Here is a 24,795-nt window from a genome sequence, read left to right as displayed (position 1 = left end):
AAGACCAATTCCCCCAAAAAGCTGGTACTAATTATGAGAAGTGTTGAATGCTACATCATGCAAACAGAAAAAAAATAAATAAATAAATAAATGCCATTCATCCATGAGCATTCCTTAAATGAAATATTTCTCCAAGATTTTGGAAAATTTTGTATCACAAAGGCGATTCAGATTTAGTTAAAAAAAAAAAAATGACAAACATTGTAATAAAGTTACAACCAGATTTCACAAAAATGCTGAAATTATTTCTCTTGAATGTTATGGAGTTACCTTCCATAGTAACATGCCAATTGATATTCTGAATAATACATAACATATGATGTAAGACCACTTCCTGGTCTTTGACACAATTTAAAAAGTAGCCCTGCTCCACCCCCACAGCACAATTTATCCCTTTTTAGAAACAAACATCACTTTCATGATTTTCTCATTTTTTTCCCCAACTGACAAGTATAACAGGTATTATTCTTATATAGAAACAAACTTATCTCCATCACAATGCATCCAACTTTCTCACTGTCAACTGAAATCAACGACTGGCAGATACCAAGCTGGGCCTTCCACCTTATTGAGTCTCATTTATCATGGGTGTGAGCTGTTTTTATACCAACTGCTGTCACCCTTATACAATGCCACACCTAATTTACGCAGAGAGGCAATATATATTGAAATACCAATTACTGCTAGTACATATGTTACATTGCTAATCTATAATATCTAAAATTGATATAGAAATTATAGAGTTGTAACAATACTCATGTATGTTTTTCTTTTTTGCTGATGCATGTTGGAAATTGAAGCAAAATAAAGATTAAAAGCAGGCTTCACACACCAGTGAGCACTATGATATGCTTATGGTTGTTGTGACAATAGACTAATTGGTAGGTTTCTGGGAAATGAAGGGAAGTATTGACTACTAAAGCTAGGTTTTATAGAAATAAGTTCAATAACTGAATCCTGAGGGGAAAAATCTGGCATGGATTTTCAGGTAAAGAATATAAAAAAAAATCATCTCAGAGAAGTTTCTAAACTCTTGATGTTTCTTCAAAATACTTCAGCAACCTCTTGAACACACACATATATACATATATATATACATACGTGCATACACAAGCGCACACATTTTTCGTTTTTACTAATTGCAGTCACTGGAATGTAGACAAGTTGGGGTAACATACTAAAGGGTTTCAGTTATGCTAACTATACTGACAAAAAATTTCAATTTAGCACTCTAGAATTTGACATCTTTGTTTTATACTACTTCATTTTTTTTTTAAATTCATTTTAATTATGAACAGAATAGGAAATATATGATTACACCTCCCACCCCTTACTGCTGGCGCCATCAATTTTCCCCATTGTCTTTTAGTATTAAAGGAAAAAAACAACAAAACAAACAAATTAGTTTGTTTTCAGTGTCAAGTATATCTTGTCTATTAAATTAATTGTTGAAAATGAGCTATTTTGTGACATTTTATCTTTTGAAAGGGTAAAAAAAAAAAAAAAAGAAAGAAAAACAAAGCATTCTGCCTTTCTCTCCTTCATTCATTCCTCCTGCCAGTCCAAAAGTAAAAGGAATTTTAAGAGACTTCAGACCAAATTCTATATGAAATGCTTAAAAAAAAAAAAAAAAAAATTATTTAAAAAAAATTCACGTTTCCCTCCACCAGTTTGGAATCAGAGAAAGTGAAGAGAAAGAAAGAAAAATCTCGGGATTACAGACATTTCAAGAAGTAAAATATTTCTAGTAATTATGGAATAATATTCACAATTTTGGAGGTGTACTTGCGAGGTAAGAAGTGATTGGATCTGAGATCGTGTGTGGAAACTAAAATGATTACAGTGTGGAAGACACATATTAGCCATTCAAAAACTCATACGCAAAGACTGCAACAGTCACAGTGAAACTGTGTCAGTGACCAGGTTGCAGATGGTGTGAAGAAAATTCTGACACCAAATAAATGCTTAAATGAAGTTAACACTGTGTGTGTTTTTGAATGGTTGGTATCTTCTACAGTGTAATATTCACAATGCAATCTCAAAAGAGATGGGCTGACCTTGCTAGGGGAAGGGGAATGAAACAGAAAAAAAAAGCGTATAAAAAAAAAAAGGATAAAAAAGACTTACACCAGATATTGCAGTATGACTCTATAATTTCTTGATTAATTCTCCGTAAGAATGAGATATTCGGAAAATAACGGTACTTCTTATTTTTTCCAACCAAAAACCATTTTACGTTTGGCTAGATTATAGAGAAAAATGTACACACTAAAACTGTTGTTTTCTAGAAGGTTACAGAAGTATGGTAACTTAACGCTTGGTATCTAGTGGAAAAGCAGAAGTCGATGATAATGGTGAATTTAATACTTACACGACATAAGCTATAAGTACAGTTGCATGCACCATGATTGTAATATAACTTTATCATCTTTAAGCCATTTTTAATTTCTACATCTTTGAAAACAACTCGGCATGTTTATAGATAGAAAGAAAACAATTAGAAAGATAGAATTTTCGATCACTCGTATGGCCATCATCAAGAAGATTTTGTCAATATTAAATACATGAATCTAACTCCTCACATAAGTTCATTCTATTTGTATAGTATATGAGAAGATAGTTTCAAGACAGATTTTGTTACAACAAAAATAGATAAAAATATATTGTTGTGTTCAAGCAATTTTAGAATAAAGAATATTAAAAGGTGTGTGTTCAATCAACTACGCAACAGATGTTTCACAAATTTTAGGAGTGTAGCATATAGATGGCTAGACTGAAAGTAAGAACCGACAGTTAACTTCTTTACTCAAGCTTCGATTTTGATACGTTTAAGTGTGTGTGTGAAATGCTGACGAGAAAACAGCCGCATAATTAGTATCAATCTAAATTCATTAGAAATAGAAATTATTAGTACTATGTCTACAAAACTAATGATCTGAGTTAAGAATTTTGGATGAGGAATTGAAAATCAAAAAAAAATTAATAATTTATATTAAATATTCTGAAAAAAGGATTTGGTGAAATAATTTCAAGAAATGTTTTTTTTTTTAAATAAATTTATAATTTCAAAAGAAAAAAAATTGATCTTCATTACGTTTTTTCTTTTTCTTTTTCTTTTTTTTTTTAAATAGCAATAGTAATCTGGCAAAAAAATTTATTGCAGACAATCAAAATGAAGATTAATTAGGATTAAACTTTTTTTTTCTTTTCTTTTTTTTTTAAGAGAAAGAACACACAACTGGCTACAATATGATTACTTTTGGCAACATTTCTTTTTTTTTTTTTTTTTTTTTTTTTTTTTTTTTTTTGCTTTTGTGAATTTTTGTTGTATTTTTTTTCCCCAACCTGAAATTCATATATACATTTATCTAAACAGTGTAATTATTATAATCACATTACACTGCTTATAGACAAGGAGAAAACAAACGAAAACAAAACAAAAAAAAAATTAGAAAAACAAAATGCCAATACTGCAAATAGAAAGCAATAAAAAAAAAATGCAAATATAAATATCCAAAAGTGATTAATGTCAAAAATTAGTAACAAAAGAAAAAAAAAACATTGAAGGAGTAAAGAAATGGGTAGAATTTAGAATCTTAAAGAAAATCCAAGCATTACCTTCTTCAACAGTGGCATCCAATTGTTTCACCTTTCTGTGTACATCCTCCATGCGAGACTGCAAGTGGTTAAGTCTGTTGTACACAGAAGAGGCTTCTGAAAACAGCTCAGTGAACAGGTCCTCAGCATGTTTGCTCAAGCTGCTCAACTGGCGAATAGTATTAGCTAGTGTGTTGTTTGCTACACATTCTAACTCATTCCTTACACCTGGGTGTACCCCTACATTACTCACATGGACTGGCTCGACTATACGCTTTATCAAAGGCATCTTTCACTCACAGACCTGAAAGAAAAGAAAAAGAAAGCACAGTTTAATAGCCATCTGTGTTTTTTTGTACTTAACGCAAACACATCATGAAAATCCAAATAAATGCAGCAATTGTACAGACATATCTCTTATGGACATACTGTGTTTAACAACACAAATATATTGGTATCATGAAAATTGCCCAGCAGTGGGGCTAAGAATACTAGACACATTTCTGCCTCATTGGGCTTCATCAGTAGCATATACCCACTGGCACCCATATGCTAATATACCAAGAACAAAAGAAAAAAAAAATCATCACTCTTCTCTCCCAAAGGTTTAGGATCGTAATTTCAAAACAATTATTTAAAGTGCAAGCATGAAGACTATGTGTCTCTCAATGCTTCTACCTTAGTGTTGTAAATGTAAACGAGATTCTTGTAGTGATTAAAGCATTGAATATGGATGGATAAGAATCAGTAGGCTACCTTAATGTAGTAGGTAGCACATCTGTCCGGATTAAAGAAGATAAATAGTTCACATCTACCAAGCAACTTTTCCATCCTTTTTGCCATCCAGGGATTTTTAAAAACAATGTATAATAAGCTATTATTTAGTACTGATGTCACTTCAGCATACATTATTAATAATACTTTGTGCTATAAGCACAGGACCTGAAATTTGGGGGGAGAGGGGCTAGTTGATTACATTGACCCCAGTGCTCAATGACCCCGAAAAGATGAAAGACAAAGTTGTCCATGGTAGAATTTGAACTCAGAACATAACAAAATGCCACTAAGCACTTTGATTAATATGCTGCTCATATTCATATTACATATTTTTCAATATTTCTACATTTGCATTACAAATGATTAATTTTTTTTTCCAAGCAGATATTCATCATTTCTCAATCAAAATACTTCTTCAAGTAATAACTGTTTCATCCATCAAGCCATTTATCCCCCTCTTAATACCAATAGTTTACTGTCTGTCTTGAATGCATCAAATTAAATTTCCAATTTATTTAAGCTCAACCTGTCTCTTAAGATCACAACACGGGACATTTCAGCAGAGATCAATCCTGTTACAAATATTCAGATCAGATCTACCCTCAATCCCCCCTCTACTAATGTTCTGTTTTTTTTTTTGTGTGCATGTTCTACATGAATATCACCGGAGATGGCCTGCAAAGGTTATGAGCATGGCAATGCCCCACCACCACCACTCCTGATAGAATTTAAAACAAAAAGGGGAAACAAAAATTCTGCAGATCACAGTATGAACTTAAATATCTGACCAAACTATCTAAACTGCAGGAAAAGAAACAGAAAGACGTTAAACAGGTTCACTCGAAGCTGTGTGATCAAGAAGTTTTCAGGTAGTCCCATTATGTAGCACTTGAGACAAAGGTTTGCTGTTATAATTCTGGGCTGAGTAATGCATTGTGAATGAATTTTGTAGACAGAAATTGCACAGAGGCCCTATGTATGTGTGGTATGTATGTGCAAACAGCCATGCACACTTGTGTTTGGCCTCTCACCACTTGACAAACTGGTATAGATTTTTATGTCTCAGTAACTTAGCGGTTCACCAAAATAGAGACTAGAGTCAATTGATTGAACACCCTTCAAGGTGGTGCCCCAGTATGGCCACAAACCAATGACTGAAACAAATAAGAGAATAGATGGTTTGTTGAATAAAGTTTCAGCTGAAATCAAGAGAGAGTCTAGCAAAAAAGAAAAACTGAGATACAAGAGGAGACGAAGAAACAGAGGAGTAGAAACTGAATGTGTACAGAAGAGCAAAAGTGGATGAACAAAACAGCTTCAGACGAAACTATAGCAGTACAAACACTAATTTAATAGTAATTTTTGTAGACTGACCAACGTAATTCAGATATTTTGGTTGCCAAAACTATATTTAGTGTTTTGTTTCAACAGCCAAGATGTCCTTTGCATTGACAATCAGTTAATGGTGATCACCTTAACAAATGACTACTAGATTTGAACATCATGAGCCAACAAAAGAGCTCCAACATGGTCACTTAATCAGATATAGCAACTAAATCCACCTTAAATCACAGCCTACCATCCAATCAAGATATACTATGTCAGAATAAAAGACAAAATGGCTATAAAGGCAATGTTTCTGATCATTGTTCTACTTCATCAGAATGAACATGGAGACTGAAAGAATAACACAAATCATTTAATAATAGATAATTATTACGCCCACAATTTTATTCACGCACGCATGTGCATGCGGTTCCAATGAGTATATTTCGTATAGAAGGTCACACATGTCTATTTTTCTATGATGGTAGCAGGGGTTAAATTATTCTCAGCCATTTACATGAACTACTGTCAAATGTGACCAGATGGTTTTAATTAGTTCCAAATGTTAACCACTGAATTTATCGTGACCTAAATACTCAAGCACAGAGGCTTGAGATGGGGAGCTAAGTGAAATTTTGAAGAGTTGTGGAAACAACGAAGCCATTTGTGAATCCGCATTCGAAGCTGCTAAAAGGGCCATGTGGTCCATACGCAGGACCAAATTTTAAATCATGATTAAATACATATGGATATGACCCTTGGGAAACAAGTGAAGAAAACAGTATTGACCAAGTTTATCTTGCCCCTCATAATGTAACCGTCAACACAACCTTTTAGCATACAAGATCAACATGGCTGACACACTGTTATGCCTACACTCAACAAACCAACAAGGTTTAGGCCCAGAACAGTCTGAATCATTCCATATATAAGTTACTGATCTAATTATGGAATTAGCTTACTATCATTCTATTAAGACTGCTCCATAACAACATTTAATGACATTCTTAAAAGTTTACAAATATATGGCTATGATTAACCAATTATTTTATCTCACATAATCAAACATCAAATCTGGAAGTGAATTAAACAACGTAGAGGAGATTTGGAAAAAAAAACAAAAATGATCCAGAAATAGTATTCCCCCACCTTTCTTTCTTTCTTGACTTACATCTTTCTCTCTCTCTCACACACACAATATATGTATGTGTATATATATATATATATATATATATATATATATGTATATATATACTCTTTAACTTAATTTCTGGGTTCTCAATAACTGAAAGGGTTTGCTAATTCATATATTCATAAGGCTCTGTAGTTAAGTAGTTTGCTTCACAATCATGTGGGTTTCAGGGGCAGCCCCTCAAGTGTCTTCTACTGTAGTCCCATACCAATCAAGTTAAGAATAACAAACATAAAAGACTATAAACTCAAAAATTGCCTGAAATCTCCACCTTCACGCAAGTGCACACCTGACATTATTCAGATAAAACACATTTGCTCTGGAATTCCTAGCTCACCCCAAGATTAATACTGTGTTGAATTTTGCAAATTTGAACATTTCCATATGAATTGGTTATTCTTTTGAACCTTTTTCCATGAGCCAACCAGGAATAGACCAAGAACAAGATGGTTACAAAATGTCTATAATCTCAGTTGGTTATGCTTGGGAATCCAGGCCAGAAAGTTTAATGACTGCTTCTTCTGATAGGATCCTATAGAGGAGATGACCAAGGACTCTATCCTCCGAGGAAGAAAATGGAGAAAATGGATGGATGGATAGATCATACAAACTGCAAATAATGAAAATGAAAAAAAAAAAAAAAAAAAAAAAAAAAACTTTACAGGTAGATGCCTCCCCACTTTTTTTTTTTTTTGAGAAAGGGACATCACAACTACAAAAGCCCAGGATCAAATCATGTCCTAACAAATGAACCCATGATAAATGTGTGTGTAAATACAAAAACTAAACCCTTATAGGAATCCATACAAGGTTACCAATGTATTTTATTTAACTCCTCCAAAATCTTATATAAAAGAATAAAGCTTTAAATATATTAGCAATCAATAAGGACAGTTACAAGCATTGATAGATTATTGATGGTGTGCATTGTCATTTCGTTCCAGGTGAGTCCTGACTATGCAGACTTACAGTCAAAGAAATTCATTCCAACAGTAATCATCCCATTTTTTCAAGCATAATTCATCAAAAATTATTACATTGTCCAATGTAATGTCTCACATACAAAATGTCTTAAAAAGCTAGAGAGTGATTTGAGGATGATTTGGTTGTTATTTCTAGCAGACTAAGGACATAGTGCATTTAGCTACAGGCCCCAGAGATAAGCACAGTTAATAGTGAATCTTCTCGAAGTGTTGAAGGTTTAGTATTTAACTGGAGACATATAGAAAGGGGAAAGAAACATGGAGTAGCAGCTTAAGAAAGAGCACAATGGCTGCAGTAAAGGAGAGAGAGAGAGAGAAAAAGAGAGAGAGAAAGAAAGAGAGAAAGATAGAGAGAAAGAGAGAGAGATAAGCCAGATAATTCAGAAGCTAAGAAACTATAATAGCATTAATAATCTAATATTTATCTACCAATCTTAAAAATAATCATCAACTACCTTGCTTAGTTAAAAACATATATACTTATATAACAAAGTATTAAGGAAGAATAAAGAAAACACTGATGGTAAAATTAGATTTTACAGAAGAATAGTGAATACAAGGATACAAAATTAGCATAGCAATATGAGCAGATATTCTAACAAAGACCTTACTGTTTCAAGTAATTCAAATTGACATTAACTGCTGTACTTCTTACTAATGTCAGAGAGGAAATCACATTAAACTTTTAGTAAATAAAACTTCTTTCAGTAGATATGAAATATGGAATCCATAATTAAAAGTAATTTTGATGGTGCAATGACTTAGAAGAGAACGCATTTCAGAAAAATGGTGAAGTTTTATTTTAGCAAGTATTTCTAATCACACCCACCTTGTATTCCAATCTGTGATGAGATGGTATACGGTGTCACTAGTAGAGCAAAAATGATACTGAACGGTGTTTAAAAAGAGAAAATTTTAAAAAATTAAATTAGATAATGTGGTTCTAGATAAAGTAGGTTTCATTCCTTGATTATTATAGCTGAAACTTCTTTGATCATAGATCTGCTGGGATAAGTCTGACCTGGGGCTAAACAACAACTTCAGATTTACTCTTAACAAAATTATTAACCCTTGCAGTATTTACAGTTATTTTAAGTTCCAAGTTCAAATCCCACTGAAGTCAACTTTTTTTTCCTTCTACAGTTGATGAAATAAAGTACTAGTCAAGTACTGAAACCCTTTCCCAAAATTTCAGGTTTTGAGCCTATACCAGAGACCATTATTAATGCCCTGAATTTTCATGAGCTATCTCAGAATAAGGGTTTAGGAGGGGGTGTAAGTTCTTCAATCTGAATACAACACAGACTTGGGTTTTTTGACAACTTGTTGATTAAGTAACAATGGCAAAAATACCACCAGTGTGTCCGATGATTGAATATATTAAGTCATACTCGACTTCAATATATTTAATAACATATGTAAAAGGGGAGGAGGTAGTAGCATGTCACTATATTAAAATACAAATATATATAAAAGACTATAGAACAAGGTGTAGCCCACAGCATTGCCATTGTCTGTCAAGCCATCCAACCTATGCCAGTATGGAAAATGGACATTAAATGATGGTGTGTGTCCTAAAGTGCCAACACATGAAACACCTGGACCTTGAGTCACTCTTTTACTTCTGCTAAATATTAATAAATACCATATATCATCATCATCATCATCGTTTAACGTCCGCTTTCCATGCTAGCATGGGTTGGATGATTTGACTGAGGACTGGTGAACCGGATGGCTGCACCAGGCTCCAATCTGATCTGGCAGAGTTTCTACAGCTGGACGCCCTTCCTATATATAGATATAAATTGAACAAACGATTTATATATGCTGGATATGATAAAAGAATGTAACTGGTTGTGAGGCACTATATGCTGGAGAAGAGTCATTTAAGCCGAGCAAGAATGGAGAAACAGACGTAAAATCATCACCATCATATATATATATATATATATATATAGTATAGTAGAAAATACTTTCAGGAAAGAGTCTTTAGTAAATATTTTCATGACAAAAGGGAAAACAAAAAGCACCGAAAAACCAATGCAAATGACTAGAAGATTATACAAAATAACTGAGACCAAATTCAGTTACAAGACTTCAAAATATAATCCAATCCCAATCATCTTGGCATTAGAAAATTCGGTTAATTTTGCAAGAACTACAAAACATGCTTTTGTTTAAATTAACCAAAAAAGAACAAAATAACATAAAAAGTTAAACACTATTATTTTGAGACATTTAAAAGTAAAAAAAAAAAAGAAAGAAAGCAACAAGGTTTTGCTTTTCTAAGAGAGCTATAATTACACAAAGTCTGGCCAAGTACATGCATCCATTCGGTACTGAGCAGTTTTTAATGTTGAAACTAACTTTTCTTAAAAGTTAATTTTTGCCAGCAGAGTAAAATTAGTCAGTTTAATTACTGTAGAGGTCTTTTTGAGACAAATTAATAAATGTCTCCACAAGCAACTTATGGAGATAATTTGTACATGGAGGAAAGTACAACTCTGACATTAAAGCTGTGTTGAAACAACAGCGAAGGCTGCACCAACTCATGATCTAAATTAACTTTACAGCTCAGTCTAATCAGAAAATTGTATTCTGAGACTATCATGAACAGCAGCAGCCTATAATGATTCATTTCTATGCCCCAATTATTGCCATTCCCTTCACTCTTACTAAAACTGGTACTGTAGGATTATTAAACTAATATTATTACTGGGCCTCACTTAGCTTTTCATCCTTTTAGCCAACCACAAAATATGAAGCTTTGCAAGTATGTTAGAAATAATTTTCATCATTGTTATTAATAAAATAAATACAGGAATGACTGCATAGATAGAAGTTTGCTTCATAATCACAGTTTCAAGTTCAGTCCTACTGTGTGACGCTATGGGCATGTCTTTTACTATAACCTGAAGTTGTTCAATGCCTTATGAATGAAAGTGGGTATACAACTAGTGGACAAAACTCCTTCATATATGTGTTCATGTCCCCACAAGCCTGCATGCATGTGTGATTGTGTTTTCATATTCTCACAAGCATGTGTGTGCATATACATGTGTGTTTTCATATCCCTACAAGTATGCGTGTGCATATGCTTGTGTTTACATTTGTCTCATGACTTAGAGGTTCAACAAATACCAGACTTAATAAGCATTGGGGTTGATATGATCAACTAAACCCTTGTATGTGGTACCCCAGTTCAGTGAGGCCACAGTCCAATGAGTAAAACCAATTAACAAATAATACTGGTATTGATGGCAGTGACTAATCCATCTCCACTCCCAAATTCCAGGTTTGTGCACATTCTAGAAACAATTTTTCTTCTTTAACTCTTTTACTTGTATCAGTCTACAGCCATGCTGGAGCACTACCTTGAAGGATGATGTTAGTTGAACAAATCAACCCTAATACTTATTCTATCAGTCTTTTTTGCCAAACTGCTAGGTTACAGTAACATAAACACACCAACACCAGTTGTCAAGTGGCGACAGACAGACACACACACAAACATATATATATACAACAGTTCTCTTACATTTCTACCAACCAAATCCACTCTCAAGACTTTAGTTGGCCCTGAGGCTATAGAAGACACTTGTCCAAAGTATCATGCAGTCAGACTGAACCCAGAACTATGTGGTCGGGAAGCAAGCTTCTTACCACATAGCCACGTTGGACAAATAAGTATCTTTCTTTAAAGGGACTTAATTTACTAAATTATCTTATTTAATTTGAATGAATAAAAAGATAAAACAGCTGACAATATGAACACCAAACTACTCACATTAAAGCATTTAATTATGCTTACGAGTGTTTGTGTCTAAAACCTCCATCATATTAAGAATTATAAACTTAACACTGTACATACATAGACATCTTAATTAAATTAAGAGCAATTAAGAAAAAAAATACACCTGTTTTATAGCATGTTGTAAGTTTAATTACTGTTAGCTACTTTTGGCACAGCAGAATTCCAGCCAATGAAAAAAAAAAAATGATTAAAACATACTTCATACATTGCAATTAATAAACTAAGAATGTTATTTTCCTTCTACAAACAATATTAAATAATATATGTCTGTAATCAAACACTTGAAAGGAAAAACTAGCAACTAAACACCTACACAAGAATCCAACCATGCATCTGGAATTTTGCTGAGGGGAGGGAACTTCTTTTTTTTTTTTTAAACATCATAGTAGCAGCACTCGGTTTGTCTTCATTCAACTAAACAAATATTCTATTAACACCAGCACCAAACCTTTCCATTAAAATATATCCATCGCATATTTCCCAATATGCATTCTCTAAGAGCTAGGTCCCTCTGACAAGTAATGTGCACATGCACACACACATTACTTGTCACAAGGAGCTAGCTCACGGGGCTCAGATGGCCAAATGGCTATTCAGCTGCCTGGGCCTGATAAGATAGGTTCCTGTGAGGAATCTATAAAACTAAGTTACGTGTGGTCAAATCAAGCTGTTTAAAGTAATAATATATTTAACCCCCACTAAATGTGTTGAGTGCCCCTTTCTTTCATTTCTCCACTCACTCATTATATTCTGTTTATTTGATCAACATCTATTTTTCCATGCTGGCATGGTTTGGAAGGAAATTGATTTTGAGGCAAGATGTTGTTCGTGTTGCCAACCTACTTTCCAAGAAAGGAATTTTTATATTCCACAGGTTTGCAAAAACACAGAGCAACCACCAGTCATCAAGTCAACAAGGAATGTCAACATCAGCACCACTTCTTATGCAGTAACAAACAAAATGTAAACATTCATGCATATATATGGGGGGGGGGGCTCAATTCAGTTTGCTCTACCAAATTCACAAACAATGTATTCCTCAGACAAAAGCAATAGCAGAAGATCTTTGCCCAAGGTGCCATGAAATGGGACTGAACCTGGAACCACATTGTCGTACAGCAAACTTCTTAAGAAGCACACAGCAATGTCAATTGATACACATTTTAAACGGTATTTATTTGCAAACAAATCAAAATTAAATATGAAGCTGCTGGCAAAAATCAAATCAATAACCCCTATGTATTGATTATATGGATCTTAGGGTCAATTTTTATTTATACATCAATCCACATTAGGATAGTTTACTAGGTTAGCCCAAGCTAAATTGCTAAGAAAGTTCTATATGAAATCAACAGTCAATCCATGTTGAGGTGAAAGTTTAATAATTATGATAAACACAATTTTATATCATTTGTTGCCAACATACATTTCACCACTGCAATTATTTTCAACCTTTGCACTGGATGTCTCAAGTGCAACTGGATACTGAACCAGAGCAGTTCATCAGGGGAAACATTTTATTGCATAACGTTACAAGATCAGTAGCAGTATTACATCTAACTGTATGCACAAGACACACACACACATGTATTCCAAACTAAAAGAAGAATTTGGCTATGTGTGTTTGTGGTTCAATAGTTAGAACATTTGACCAGACAGCAAAATGAGTAATTTAATTTTCAGCACCAAATATTTTGTTGTTCGTCACTTTTGTATTATTACGTACTACTTATTCCACTTCATGTAACTAATATGCTTTATATATATATATATATATATATATATATATATAGTCTATGGTTTTAATTATGTTATGTAAGCACTTATGTACATAAGTTATTGAACATAACAATAATTACAAATTAAGACATTGTAGAAACAAATATACACAGATTCGTTTGTAACATTAAAACATAACAGAGCAGATGTTATTAAGATGATATACTTGCTTTGAGAATGAAATGACCTCAAACCAGGACATCAGTGGGTATATATTATCCTTAACAGCAACAACACAGCAGGAAATATAACAAGCAAGATAACAAATAGTATCGATCAATACAGGAGAAATAAGATAAATAGATGAAAAACAAGAACAAAAGTTTAAAATCTTTTCAAATGAAAATGTGAAGAAGAAGAAAAAAAACAAGAGAAAGAAAGAGATTAAATATTCACAACATCCATTTAAGAATCTGATTTACAGAAGAATTCCATTCCTGATAGCAAAAATCCAAATGTGATAATTAGATGGAACGATAACAAGATTTAGTTTTTCCAGTTGGCAGTTTACGAACACTGAAATATTCTTCGACAAGGATGTTATTTTGGTCAGGTAACGAATGAGCTTTGTGATTGATATGAACGGTTGGTGTCAAAAGAAGAAGAGAGAGAGAGAGAGAAAGATGAACAGAGAGAAGAGAACATGAAGAATGGAGCAATCCTGACCAGAAACAATCACTTGATACTTAACATGGACAAAAGATTAACAATTGCTCATAGAACTGCTATTTTTTTCTTTCTTTCCTTCTTTCAAATCATAACATTATGTTACAAAATGAAACGTCAAATGTCAAATAAAAGCTCTGTAATCCATTCAGTCTTTTTTAACTAACGCTTTTGCAATCATATGACTGAAATTATTTTGAGAAGAAGAAAAAAAAAAACTAAATGAAAAGACAAAAGTAGTTATTTAAAAAAAAAATAAATGCAAATGAAATAAGCCTATAGAAAAGTGACTTAACATGGGGAATTGTTGCTGTAAACAGACTTCTAACAATAACTTTGTTAAAAATGAATAAATTGAGTTTTAAAATAGTTTCACACTGGTATATAATGATGTCTTTTGACCAAAAAAAAATAACAAAGAAAGAAAAAAAAAAACTCATATTTATGTATCTAATTTTGTATTAACTTTAGTAATTAAAAGTCATAGAACAAAAACCTAATTCACATGTATGAAATGTGGGGGAGAGGAACAAAGATGAGAGAGAGAGAGAGAGAGAGAGAGAGAGAAAGAGAGAGAGAGAAAGAGAGAGAGAGAGAGAAAGAGAGAGAGAAAACAGATGATCATTATGTCGAAAACATCACAAAATAAGAGTTTACAGATTAGATTTGATGGAGCTGACTTCAATGTTTAAATAAATAAATACAATTTTTTAAACTCAAGTTGAAGCAGAACCAATTTTACATTAGAAAAATAATCACCTAGAGTAAACAGATGGTATGCTACAATCTAATGAAGAATCAGACCAAATATCAAAGAGATTGGCATACATTCTTATAAAATACCAAAAGAAAATAACTACATTATTATTATTATTATTTTTCATTTACTGGGTTGGTTTGAAAGAAAAATTTGTGCCCATAGCCCTTGAGAGTGATTGGATATTAACACCATTAAAACTCTTCTTGGATATTTATAAGTCAATGACAATAGAAAGAAATTCCAGAGAAGCAATGTTTTGGGGGGGAGTGGGCATAGAAATTACTGCAGGGCGTCCAAGTGGGCGAACGGGCAACATTAGTCGAGTGAGATGAGTGAGATCAGGAGTGCCCAAGTGGAAATGGTACAGGACCAGTCAGCTCCAAAGAGAATAAGTCTCTGTAGTAGCAGTAGAAAAGGCAGAGAATGGAGACAGCATGTCTGCTGGAAAGTATTTTCGTGACTTTATGCCAACAGTGAAGTGGTTTTTCTTTCCCAGCTATCATGGATTATGCATGTGTATAGCAGCAGTAATGTCATGGACATTCAAGCAATATTTTACAATAGGTCTTGCCCAAGCATCATAAAGTTACTAGTTGCTGGATGAAAAATTTTCTGGTTTTGAAGAACAAGAGCTGTGTCTAAGATGCAGACTTTGTAAAGCTGCTGATATGTGTTTGTCAAGAGAGAGATGCTTAGTAATTGCAAGGCCTCAAATTTGTTGTGACCTTGGAAGTGTTAGTTGTATGCTGTTGATATTTTTCAGAGGGAAGAACAATGAGGCTTTCTTGAGATCTGTAGAAATTATGTCTTAGTTCTGTTGAGGAGGTCAAGATTAGTATCTGCCCTACTTCTGGAGGATGTATTCATGTAGTCAGTACAGATTCAACGAGAGGGGTTTAGACTGCAAGTTGATGATACACCAGAAGAGGGGTCAGACAAAGCGCCATTAGCACATGTTGTGTAAGTACGATTGTTAGAAACCCAACGAGATGAGAGCTGGAAGAAAACAACATATGAGTAGTTTTGCTGTGAGATTTGTATTCTAGATAGGGTCAAAAACCTTGCAGGTGTCAAGGACAACACTGTTTTCACCAAGTCTCTCAAGAGTAAGAGCCCACTAATGGATGGCATACGAGAGCAGGTTCCTAGATTTCTTCATAGAGAAGCCATTCTAGTAGTCACTCTTGCTTATAAGTCAAATCTATTTGGCTTGATTGCCAGCATTTCAAAAATTAAAGTTTGTACACCCTCCACAAATCGCTGAAAACTGTGGCTCCTGGAAGATTCGAGTGACGTATGCATTCTTCCAGTGTGTCATGATTCTGACATGGCACCACATACAGAAAATCCCATCTGGTCTCGTGACACAGTCCTCTGAAAACCCACTGCACAGGTAGGACCCTTCCTCAGTTGCATAATCCCCCAACTGAAATGCATATGGTGGGCGGGATTGGTATGGAGTCAATGTAACTGATTAAAAACCTCTGAAATGACAAACTAGTTAAAAAAATTTAATAGTTGCTTGTTGTGTTAGAAATAGCAGTCATATTATATCTAACAACTTTAAAAGAGAGAAGGCAACATTACATAATGTATTCTTAGATACATTTATGCATGTAAAACAAAAAGTGAAGGTGGTCCCTGCAAGAACAACTGATCATAGGTCTGCTCAAATCAAGTTTTATTTAGAGTTAAGCAAACAACGAAAAAGTCCAAGCAAAGATTCTACAATTATTAAAAAACAACTCATTGTGACTAATAATGTTTAGTTTCCTTATGCAATAACATAAGTGCAGCTTAAAATAAAGTCATACAATGAAAATATTAGCTTTATAAGTAGGCCATATTCAAGTGCACACATATTTCCTTGCAATATTGCAGCAGCTGCTTGCTAGTTTGCAGCAATGTCCAAATATTGTGGTTGGTAGTAGGAAAAGTACTCATTGGTAAAAACACTTCACATGGATGTTGCAATGCAGGTTTCATCAGCTTAGTTCAGTAAAATGGCAATTCTAACTGGACAGGTCATTGGAACTAAACATAGTTGAAAAATTAAACTAACAAAACAAAAAAAAAAAGGAAAACAGCAGACTTGATGGCATAAATATGTTATTGTGATGTATAGTGGTTTCAATTTCTATTACTGTATGACATCATCATTTCGCCTGGGTTACAAGAATAAACATGTATATAGAAAGAGTTGGTCTAGCACTTTAAATCAGTGCTTCGCAACCTTTTTTCGCTTGCGGTACACTTAAGTTCAGGTGTGATGCTGAATTTTGAAAAAAGTATAATTAAAAGTATAAGGAAAAAAAAATCATATTCAGGTTACACTGCAGCACACCAACCGTCATCTTGTGGTACACCAGTGTGTGGTGATGTACCCATCGTGGAGCACTGCTTTAGATTGCCACTAGGTTTTACTTAGAGAACAAACAGTTCCCATGGTACTAGCAGGTTCTCTCATGACCAGCAAGCCCAATGGAGCTGATGTCCAACCTAAAGATCTGTTAGTCAATGACTGGATGAAATTTTGGGGGCAGGGAAAGAACCAGAGAATACAGTGAAGAATGCTCACAACAGAGTTGTTGTTGTTGGCACTCCGTCGCTTACGACGACGAGGGTTCCAGTTGATCCGATCAACGGAACAGCCTGCTTGTGAAATTAACGTGCAAGTGGCTGAGCACTCCACAGACACACGTAGTTCTCGAGGATATTCAGCGTGACACAGTGTGACAAGGCTGACCCTTTGAACTACAGGCACAACAGAAACAGGAAGAAAGAGTGAGAGAAAGTTGTGGTGGAAGAGTACAGTAGGGTTCACCACCATCCCCTGCTGGAGCCTTGTGGAGCTTTAGGTGTTTTCGCTCAATAAACACTCACAACGCCCGGTCTGAGAATCGAAACCGCGATCCTATGACCGCGAGTCCGCTGCCCTAACCACTGGGCCATTGCGCCTCCTCACAACAGAGTAAACACTGCAAAAAGCAAGGAGGTGATGTCAAATGCAGCGCCAACCAAATGACATTTTGCCACTATGGTACAAAGAATCTACTGACAGTAATTTCTTATCTAAGAATAAAAATTCTAAGTAACAACAGCATCCAATCTCACAACATTATCCACTATTTTCACTATTACTACTACTACAAGACATGTCAAATAAAAGACAAGTGTTTTCTTCCTCCACAGAAACCACACATAAATATACAGATGATGTATAAAAGAAAATATAGTGGTTAATACAACATAGATAATACCGTAATCGTAAACATGTTATCCTAAAGAAGAAGAAATCAACGATAGGAGAGAAAATCAAGGCAACAAAAAAGAAGAAAAGCCAAAATGTCACCAGAGTTAAATTGTTGAAATGGAATTTTTAGTTACAGTGAAATATGTGACATCAGCATGCAACAAAAATAATTTATGTCTGGATTTGAACTATTGACCTTACAGTCAGTAATCCAGTTACCATGGTGCATGCAGCATTACATGTGTACTCTTAAATACGTGATGCACATACCTAAACCATTTCACACTGAGAGACGGAAACTGTAGCCTCTTTTCTCTCCATCTCATGTTTACACTCTCACACACACACACACAAAACCCAGACGACTACAGTGTCTCACATTGATGTTAATTAGCAAATATTGTTAGCAGAGCACATTTAGATGCTATCCTACTAATGGAATTTCATTAATGTAGTTACAATAACCTTGTTTGTGTCTCATCAGATTGGACTATTTAAAATATAAGCAAGAGAAAAAGTAAAAGAGAAAAACCTGAAGTTGATGCCTGCCCTCTGTAATCAATATTAGGAGCATTAAACTGTAGTAATTTTAATAAAACAAATTCACAAGAAACAGCTTTATCTTTACATACATTCCTTTGATGTTTGATGCCTGCTTTATATATATATATATATACATATATGAAAGCATATATTTTGTTTTTGCCCTGTTATGACAACTTACTTCATAATATATCTTGGTCAAATTGCTGAGACACACCTCCAAAAGTAGTAGTTTGTCTATACTTGCCAGGGGGTGGGGTATTTAAAATAAATTATTGTTGATGCCTAAAGTAGTACAGTTACTCTCCTTTAATAATAAGATAGAGTAGTAACAATGATAATGAGGGGGCACAGTGAACAGCCCTCATTTTGGCCCTTATCTTGCATCCAGAAAAATCAGGTCATGCCATTTGAAGAAAGACATCCAATTCTTGCTGCTTCATTATACTTGGTTGCATAGAAAGAAGGGTGACAGCGATAAAATGTTAAACTAGCTGGAGATTGGTAGAATGATATCCTGATAGCAATCATTTATCAGATCAAACGACAAAACTAGGTACAAAGAGAGGTGACAGTGTGTTGGCTCGTAGCAGTGCATGGACTTAAACTAATCTGATTTGTAAATAGTTTTAGAAGAGATTGCTGTGAAGCAAGTACTTATATCAGGTATATGTAACCAAAGTCTTTGAGAAGAAAGCTTACAACATGGGGAGGGGGAACAAAGCATAAATTCAGTCAAAAGTTTTAGTTAACAGCAATATTAGCTTTATTGTTAACAAAAAAATCTGACTTAAAAATAATTTTGATTTTTAAGACACTAGAATTGCTGTTGTCAGTGGATCACTATAAGAGTGGTTCTACAATAAAGACAATGTACAAAAATGTATTATATCAAAAAAGGAAGTCAAAATCGATAATGAATTCAATGAAATGGTCATTATAATCACCGAGACATTAACACAAGAATGTAAGACTTGCTGAATTTGAGGGCTTTAATATGCAGAGGATATTGTAGAATCTATTGAAGATTTACGAAAATTTTCAAAACTAAAAGAATGATCAAGAACCAAAAGGTCTCAAAGACTATTTGGCAAAAATGAAATCATTTGTTAGTAACACAGGCAAGAAGACATAAATGCCAGGAGAAAGATTTTACTTGATTTGTGGTTTGAGAGTTGATAATAAATCAGAATTGTGCATTCCATGCCAGTAATGAAGAGACACAGGTGAAACGTAACCTCATGCACACGAAGATGAAGCTAATACTTTAAACACAGAAGACATAGAGAATTTAATGAGGAAAAACTCAAGGCATTTACTGTGCTAAGTGACAATTAGTGCTCGATGAAACCACATTGAAATTATAGTGGTGTGTGAAGTTCTGGCAAACTTTAAGCAAAAAGTAGGGTCTCAGGAAAGATGAAGCATGTGCAGAGGAAGTGTGATGCTAAATGATAGTAAAATGAGTATCAAGACATGTCATTATTATTTAATGTTCACTTTTCCATGCTTACATGATCAGACAGAATTTGTGCGGGCAGATTTTCTACAGACGGGTGCTCTCCCTGTTGCTAAACCCTCACTTGTTTTCAAGCGAGGTAATATTTTTCCATGGCCAGAGAGGTTTCCAATGGAACAACAAGACTTGTATGAATGATGCCCGTTTACAACTCTCACATGATGTCAAGACACTGGTACACTCAAACACACATAATATATGTGACGGGCTTCGTTTTAGTTTCTGTCTAGCAAATCCACTCACAAAGCTTTGGTCAGCCTGGCGCAAAAAAACAGAAGACACTTGCCCAAGGTGCTGCACAGTGGGACTGAATCCAAGATCACATGGTTGAGAAGCAAGCTTGTTAACCACAAAGCTGCATCTGTGACTTTTATAAGAATCTAAAGAAAATATAATTATTTTTCCATTTCAATTTTAAACCTTTAAAAAGTCAAAGGAATAAGGGAAAATGTTTTTGCAATTGGTTTGCAGAAAGAACTGTATCAATGCCATCACATACCCACACCCCAAGACCAGCAAGACTTTTACAGTTAATGTTGTTCTTAAAATTAATTTATAGAAATTTCTGTTCATAATTTACAGATTACTTAAATCAAGTGTACATTATATCACAGCTGTCCTTGATAAACATGGCTGTTTCGCACAATATATTATATATATAAAAAAAAATTACTTTATTAAGTCACTTCAAATCTAATTAATAAAGTCTAAGAAAAAATGTTGAAAAGCCTCAAGAGAGGAATGTTAAGCCTATCCAACTTAACGAGGTTATCAAAAAGTAAACCAAAATTTAAAATCAAGCATAATCCATTTTAAATCTTTCAAATGGTAATGATATTAAAAAGAACCAACAACATATCTGCCCCTTATTTTCCTGCCATCACTTTATCCTTTTGTTACCGTATTTCTGTTAAAAATACTGTCTTTGAGAATTATCATCAATATTGCTTTCAACAGCCACTTTTCCATATTCGCATGGGTCAGACAGAATTGGTTGTGACATGTTCGATGGCCAGATACTCCTTCTGTCATCAACCCTCACCTGTTTCCAAATAAGGTAATATTTCTCCATGACCAGACATTTTCACAGAAGATTAGAAATGAAGGACATTCGTTTACACCAGTAGTTCTCAACTGTGGCCCAAATGACCCCTAAGGGTTCATATAAAATTTTGATGGGGTCCATGCAAGCAAAATAACAAGCTGGAGAGCCACAGTGGTATTTTAAGGGCCCATGAAAAATTTTGATTAGGATGTATTTATTGCAAGAAACAGCCAGGTTTCTTTCCCCAATGTTATAGAGTTTAACCTTTTGGCATTCAGATTTTTATATCAAATTAATACTTATTCATCCACACTGTTTTCAATTAATCATGCATTATATTGCAGCTTTGAGATTTTGATGATGTGACTACCTTTTGTGTGCATCTAACATGTCTGTGCATCTTTTATGCCACCAAATACAATAGGTAAATCACACATATTACACCAGTCTGTGCCGAAGCTGCTACCATTCCCTTATGAAACCTTTGAGAAAGCTTAGGAAACTAAAACATTTAAGCTCCAACAATTCATGCAAATAACATGCCCAACTTCCTCACAAGAGAGTTAAGGAGAGTATGAAACAAGCACATTAATGTATTTACATCCTACTAGATACATTCTACTCAATTTTACATTATATTTATTTTCAGCACAAAGAAACCCAGTTTTTGATTAACTGAAATAAAACATAATACTGCTTATCAAAAAAGTTCCAATGAATTTCTAATAATTCTTTGTCATAAAAATAAAAACCATCACAAGCGGTTTGGCTGACACGGCAAACTTGAAGTACACATTGTTAATCAGCCTACGCTATTTCCTTTATCTCAGTTTCCCCTCCTACTATCATAGACACCAAGTACAACAACTTCAAGTATTTCTGTAGTATTATTGTTGCTGTTCTAAGTACTATTTAGCAATTTTCCTCTATTGCAAACCAGGTCTTGTAAAGTTAACACTCTGGGTTTGGTTCATGGAAAGGAGCGAAATTTTTATCAACATAAAAGAATATACACAGCTATTAGCAAATGCATAGCCTCGTAAGAGCTATTGTTTCAGTATGCATGTGCATGTACATGTCATGGCACTATTGATGAAAACTGTATAGAAGCTCATCGTGCACTCATGTGCCTGTGTGCGTGTGCGTGTGTGTGTGTGTGTGTGCGCACACATGTGAATGTTGACATTCTTTGTATATATTACTACTGGTTGCTTTGTGATTTCAAACACTGACAGAATAAAAGATCCCATACTTGAAAACCAGTCAAGGGTTTGCAACAGGAAGGGCATCCAGTCTCAAAATGCTGCCTTAAATAATCACAGCTAACTCATACTAGTATTGAAAAACGGACAATAAACAAATGAAATATTTTGCCCCTTTATGCACTGACTTGACTGCTTTTTCCAACAAATCAATCGACCAGAGACAGAGACTTCTTTGTTGACTCCGCTGACAGATGTTAACACAGATAAGCATGTCTTTAGCCAAGTAAAGAGTAAATCAGTCCCTTTAATCCATACTAGCAAAAGTCTGGAAAAACTGCAGAAAATCATGGAATGAACATATATACTAGATATGTCAATAGTACTATATAGTACTGTAAATCTTATTTATACTTTCTGAAGTGTTAGCAATAGACCAAGAGTCAAGTATTTTCAGGCTATGAAGAGGAAGCCTGGCCTTTGTAGTTATTTCTCACTGAAGAATGTGGTAGATCTCAATGAGGTTATCAGAGACTGGAAGGGTGTAAACGGTTAAGTTAATAAGACACAGTAACTACTATTACATAGTAAGTAATAATGCTAATTAAAAGTGGTATGATATCTATTATTACCAAGCCCATGTACACTATTTTCCTTTATAAATTCCTACTTCTAGCACCAATCCTATATTAACCGGCAATAATGAGGAAGAATCTAAGGATGACGGCCATCTAAGACACTAAAATATACGAGGTGCGTTCCAGAAGTTTTAAAACTTTTTTGGGAGAGGCAGTTATAACTGTTCTCTCTTTTACTTTTTTACTTGTTTCAGTCATTTTGATTGTGGACATGCTGGAGCAGTGGCTTTTAGTTGAAGAAATCGACACCTGGACTTATTCTTCGTAAACCTGGTACTTATTCTATCAGTCACTTTTGCCGAACCGCTAAGTTATGGGGGACGTAAACACACCAACATCAGTTGTCAAGCGATGGTAGAGACAGACACAAACACACACATATATATATATATATATATATATATGTATAAATACAGCAGGCTTCTTTCAGTTTCCATCAACCAAATCCACTCACAAGGCTTTGGTCAGCCCAAGGCTAGAGTAGAAGACACTTGACCAAGGTGCCACGCAGTGGAACTGAACCTGGAACCATATGGTTGGGAAGCAAGCTTCTTACCACACAGCCACGCCTGCACCTATGTCCTCAATTATTCAAATTTTATTATATCATTATTATACATTACTGACCTGCTAACTTTTGTTATTTCAGATTGAAGGAGACATCTGTAGCAGACCTTTGAACACGCCCTGTTAAACACTGCTTGTCACAGCTGACTAGTTTGCAGTCAGGTGTGAAGACAATTTGGAAGCTGACTATTAAATAAGGTTAGGAGTTAAACCAGATAAAAATACTATAGAAACTTATGAAATGCTCAAGACTGCTTATGGATTAACTTGTATCAGCCAAGCATCTGTTTTACACTGACGCAAGGGAACTTGGCAAAGTAAGTCCAAGAGTCCTATGGTGATCCCCTTTTCAACAGCAAAGGGATCATCTACATTTATTGGAGTCCGTCTGGCCAGAGGGTCAACAAAGAGTATCTTGTGGGTGTTTCAAAGCTGTTCAGGAAGAGATTTTACCAGAAAAGGCCAAGGCACCACCATTAGGGTTGGTGGCACCAGCACAAGGACAATGCACTAGTCCACAATTCCATCCTGATAACCAACTATTTGACAGAGATGGCATCGAAACTGTCCCTCATCAATTCTACAGTCCAGACCTTTCTCCCTATGACTGTAAGTTATTCCTCAAGCTGAAGGAGCAGTGACACACCTTCACATGGAAGGACTTCCATGAGGCCTTTGTAGAGTGGTTGGAGCATTACACAAGAGCACTGTGAAGCCAGAAGATCCTACTTCGAACAAGATTAGGGTTTTGTACTTATTTGAAATTAATGTCTCACCTGAAAAGCCTCAAAACTTCTGAAATGCACCTTGTACATGTTTTACTGCTTGCATCCAATTTAGTACCTTACTGCCCAAAATTCAAATCCTGTTATTATGAGCTTTTATTTTCGTTTGCTGGTGGTGAAAAATAAGTAAGGTTGTGTAAATACAGAGTTCAATTTCTTGCCATGGAATCTTAAGTTCTATTTTAGTGCATAGTACCTTAGTTAAGGGTTTTCTGCTGTAGCCTCAGACTAACAAATGCCATGTGAGTGAAATTGGTAGATGGAAACCGTATGGAAGCCCACAATACAATGGGTATGTACCCACACACACACATACATGAGAGAGAGAGAGAGAGAGAGAGAGAGAGAG

At 34.6% G+C, this 24,795-nt stretch overlaps 1 protein-coding gene and 1 long non-coding RNA gene across 2 annotated transcripts in view; both read right to left on the bottom strand.

Annotated features, from left to right (window-relative positions):
* LOC106870025 (actin-binding protein WASF3) overlaps positions 1 to 24,795 on the bottom strand; it is a 128,344-nt gene that overhangs the window by 81,801 nt on the left and 21,748 nt on the right. The window contains exon 2 of the mRNA XM_052974523.1: positions 3,619 to 3,901. Within this exon, the coding sequence (XP_052830483.1) occupies positions 3,619 to 3,886 (268 nt within the window). The 5' untranslated portion in view covers positions 3,887 to 3,901. The remainder of the gene's footprint in view (positions 1 to 3,618; positions 3,902 to 24,795) is intronic.
* LOC128249811 (uncharacterized) lies at positions 1,266 to 3,612 on the bottom strand. The gene is made up of 2 exons (XR_008265933.1): positions 2,372 to 3,612; positions 1,266 to 2,242 (listed from the first exon to the last, which is right to left on the bottom strand). It is a non-coding gene; the product is annotated as an uncharacterized LOC128249811 (long non-coding RNA).

This window comes from Octopus bimaculoides, chromosome 18 (genome assembly GCF_001194135.2).
Source record: "Octopus bimaculoides isolate UCB-OBI-ISO-001 chromosome 18, ASM119413v2, whole genome shotgun sequence".
Taxonomy (NCBI): Eukaryota; Metazoa; Mollusca; class Cephalopoda; order Octopoda; family Octopodidae; genus Octopus; species Octopus bimaculoides.
The sequence above is the reverse complement of the archived record's forward strand: the minus strand, read 5'-3'. Positions and strand labels throughout refer to the sequence as shown.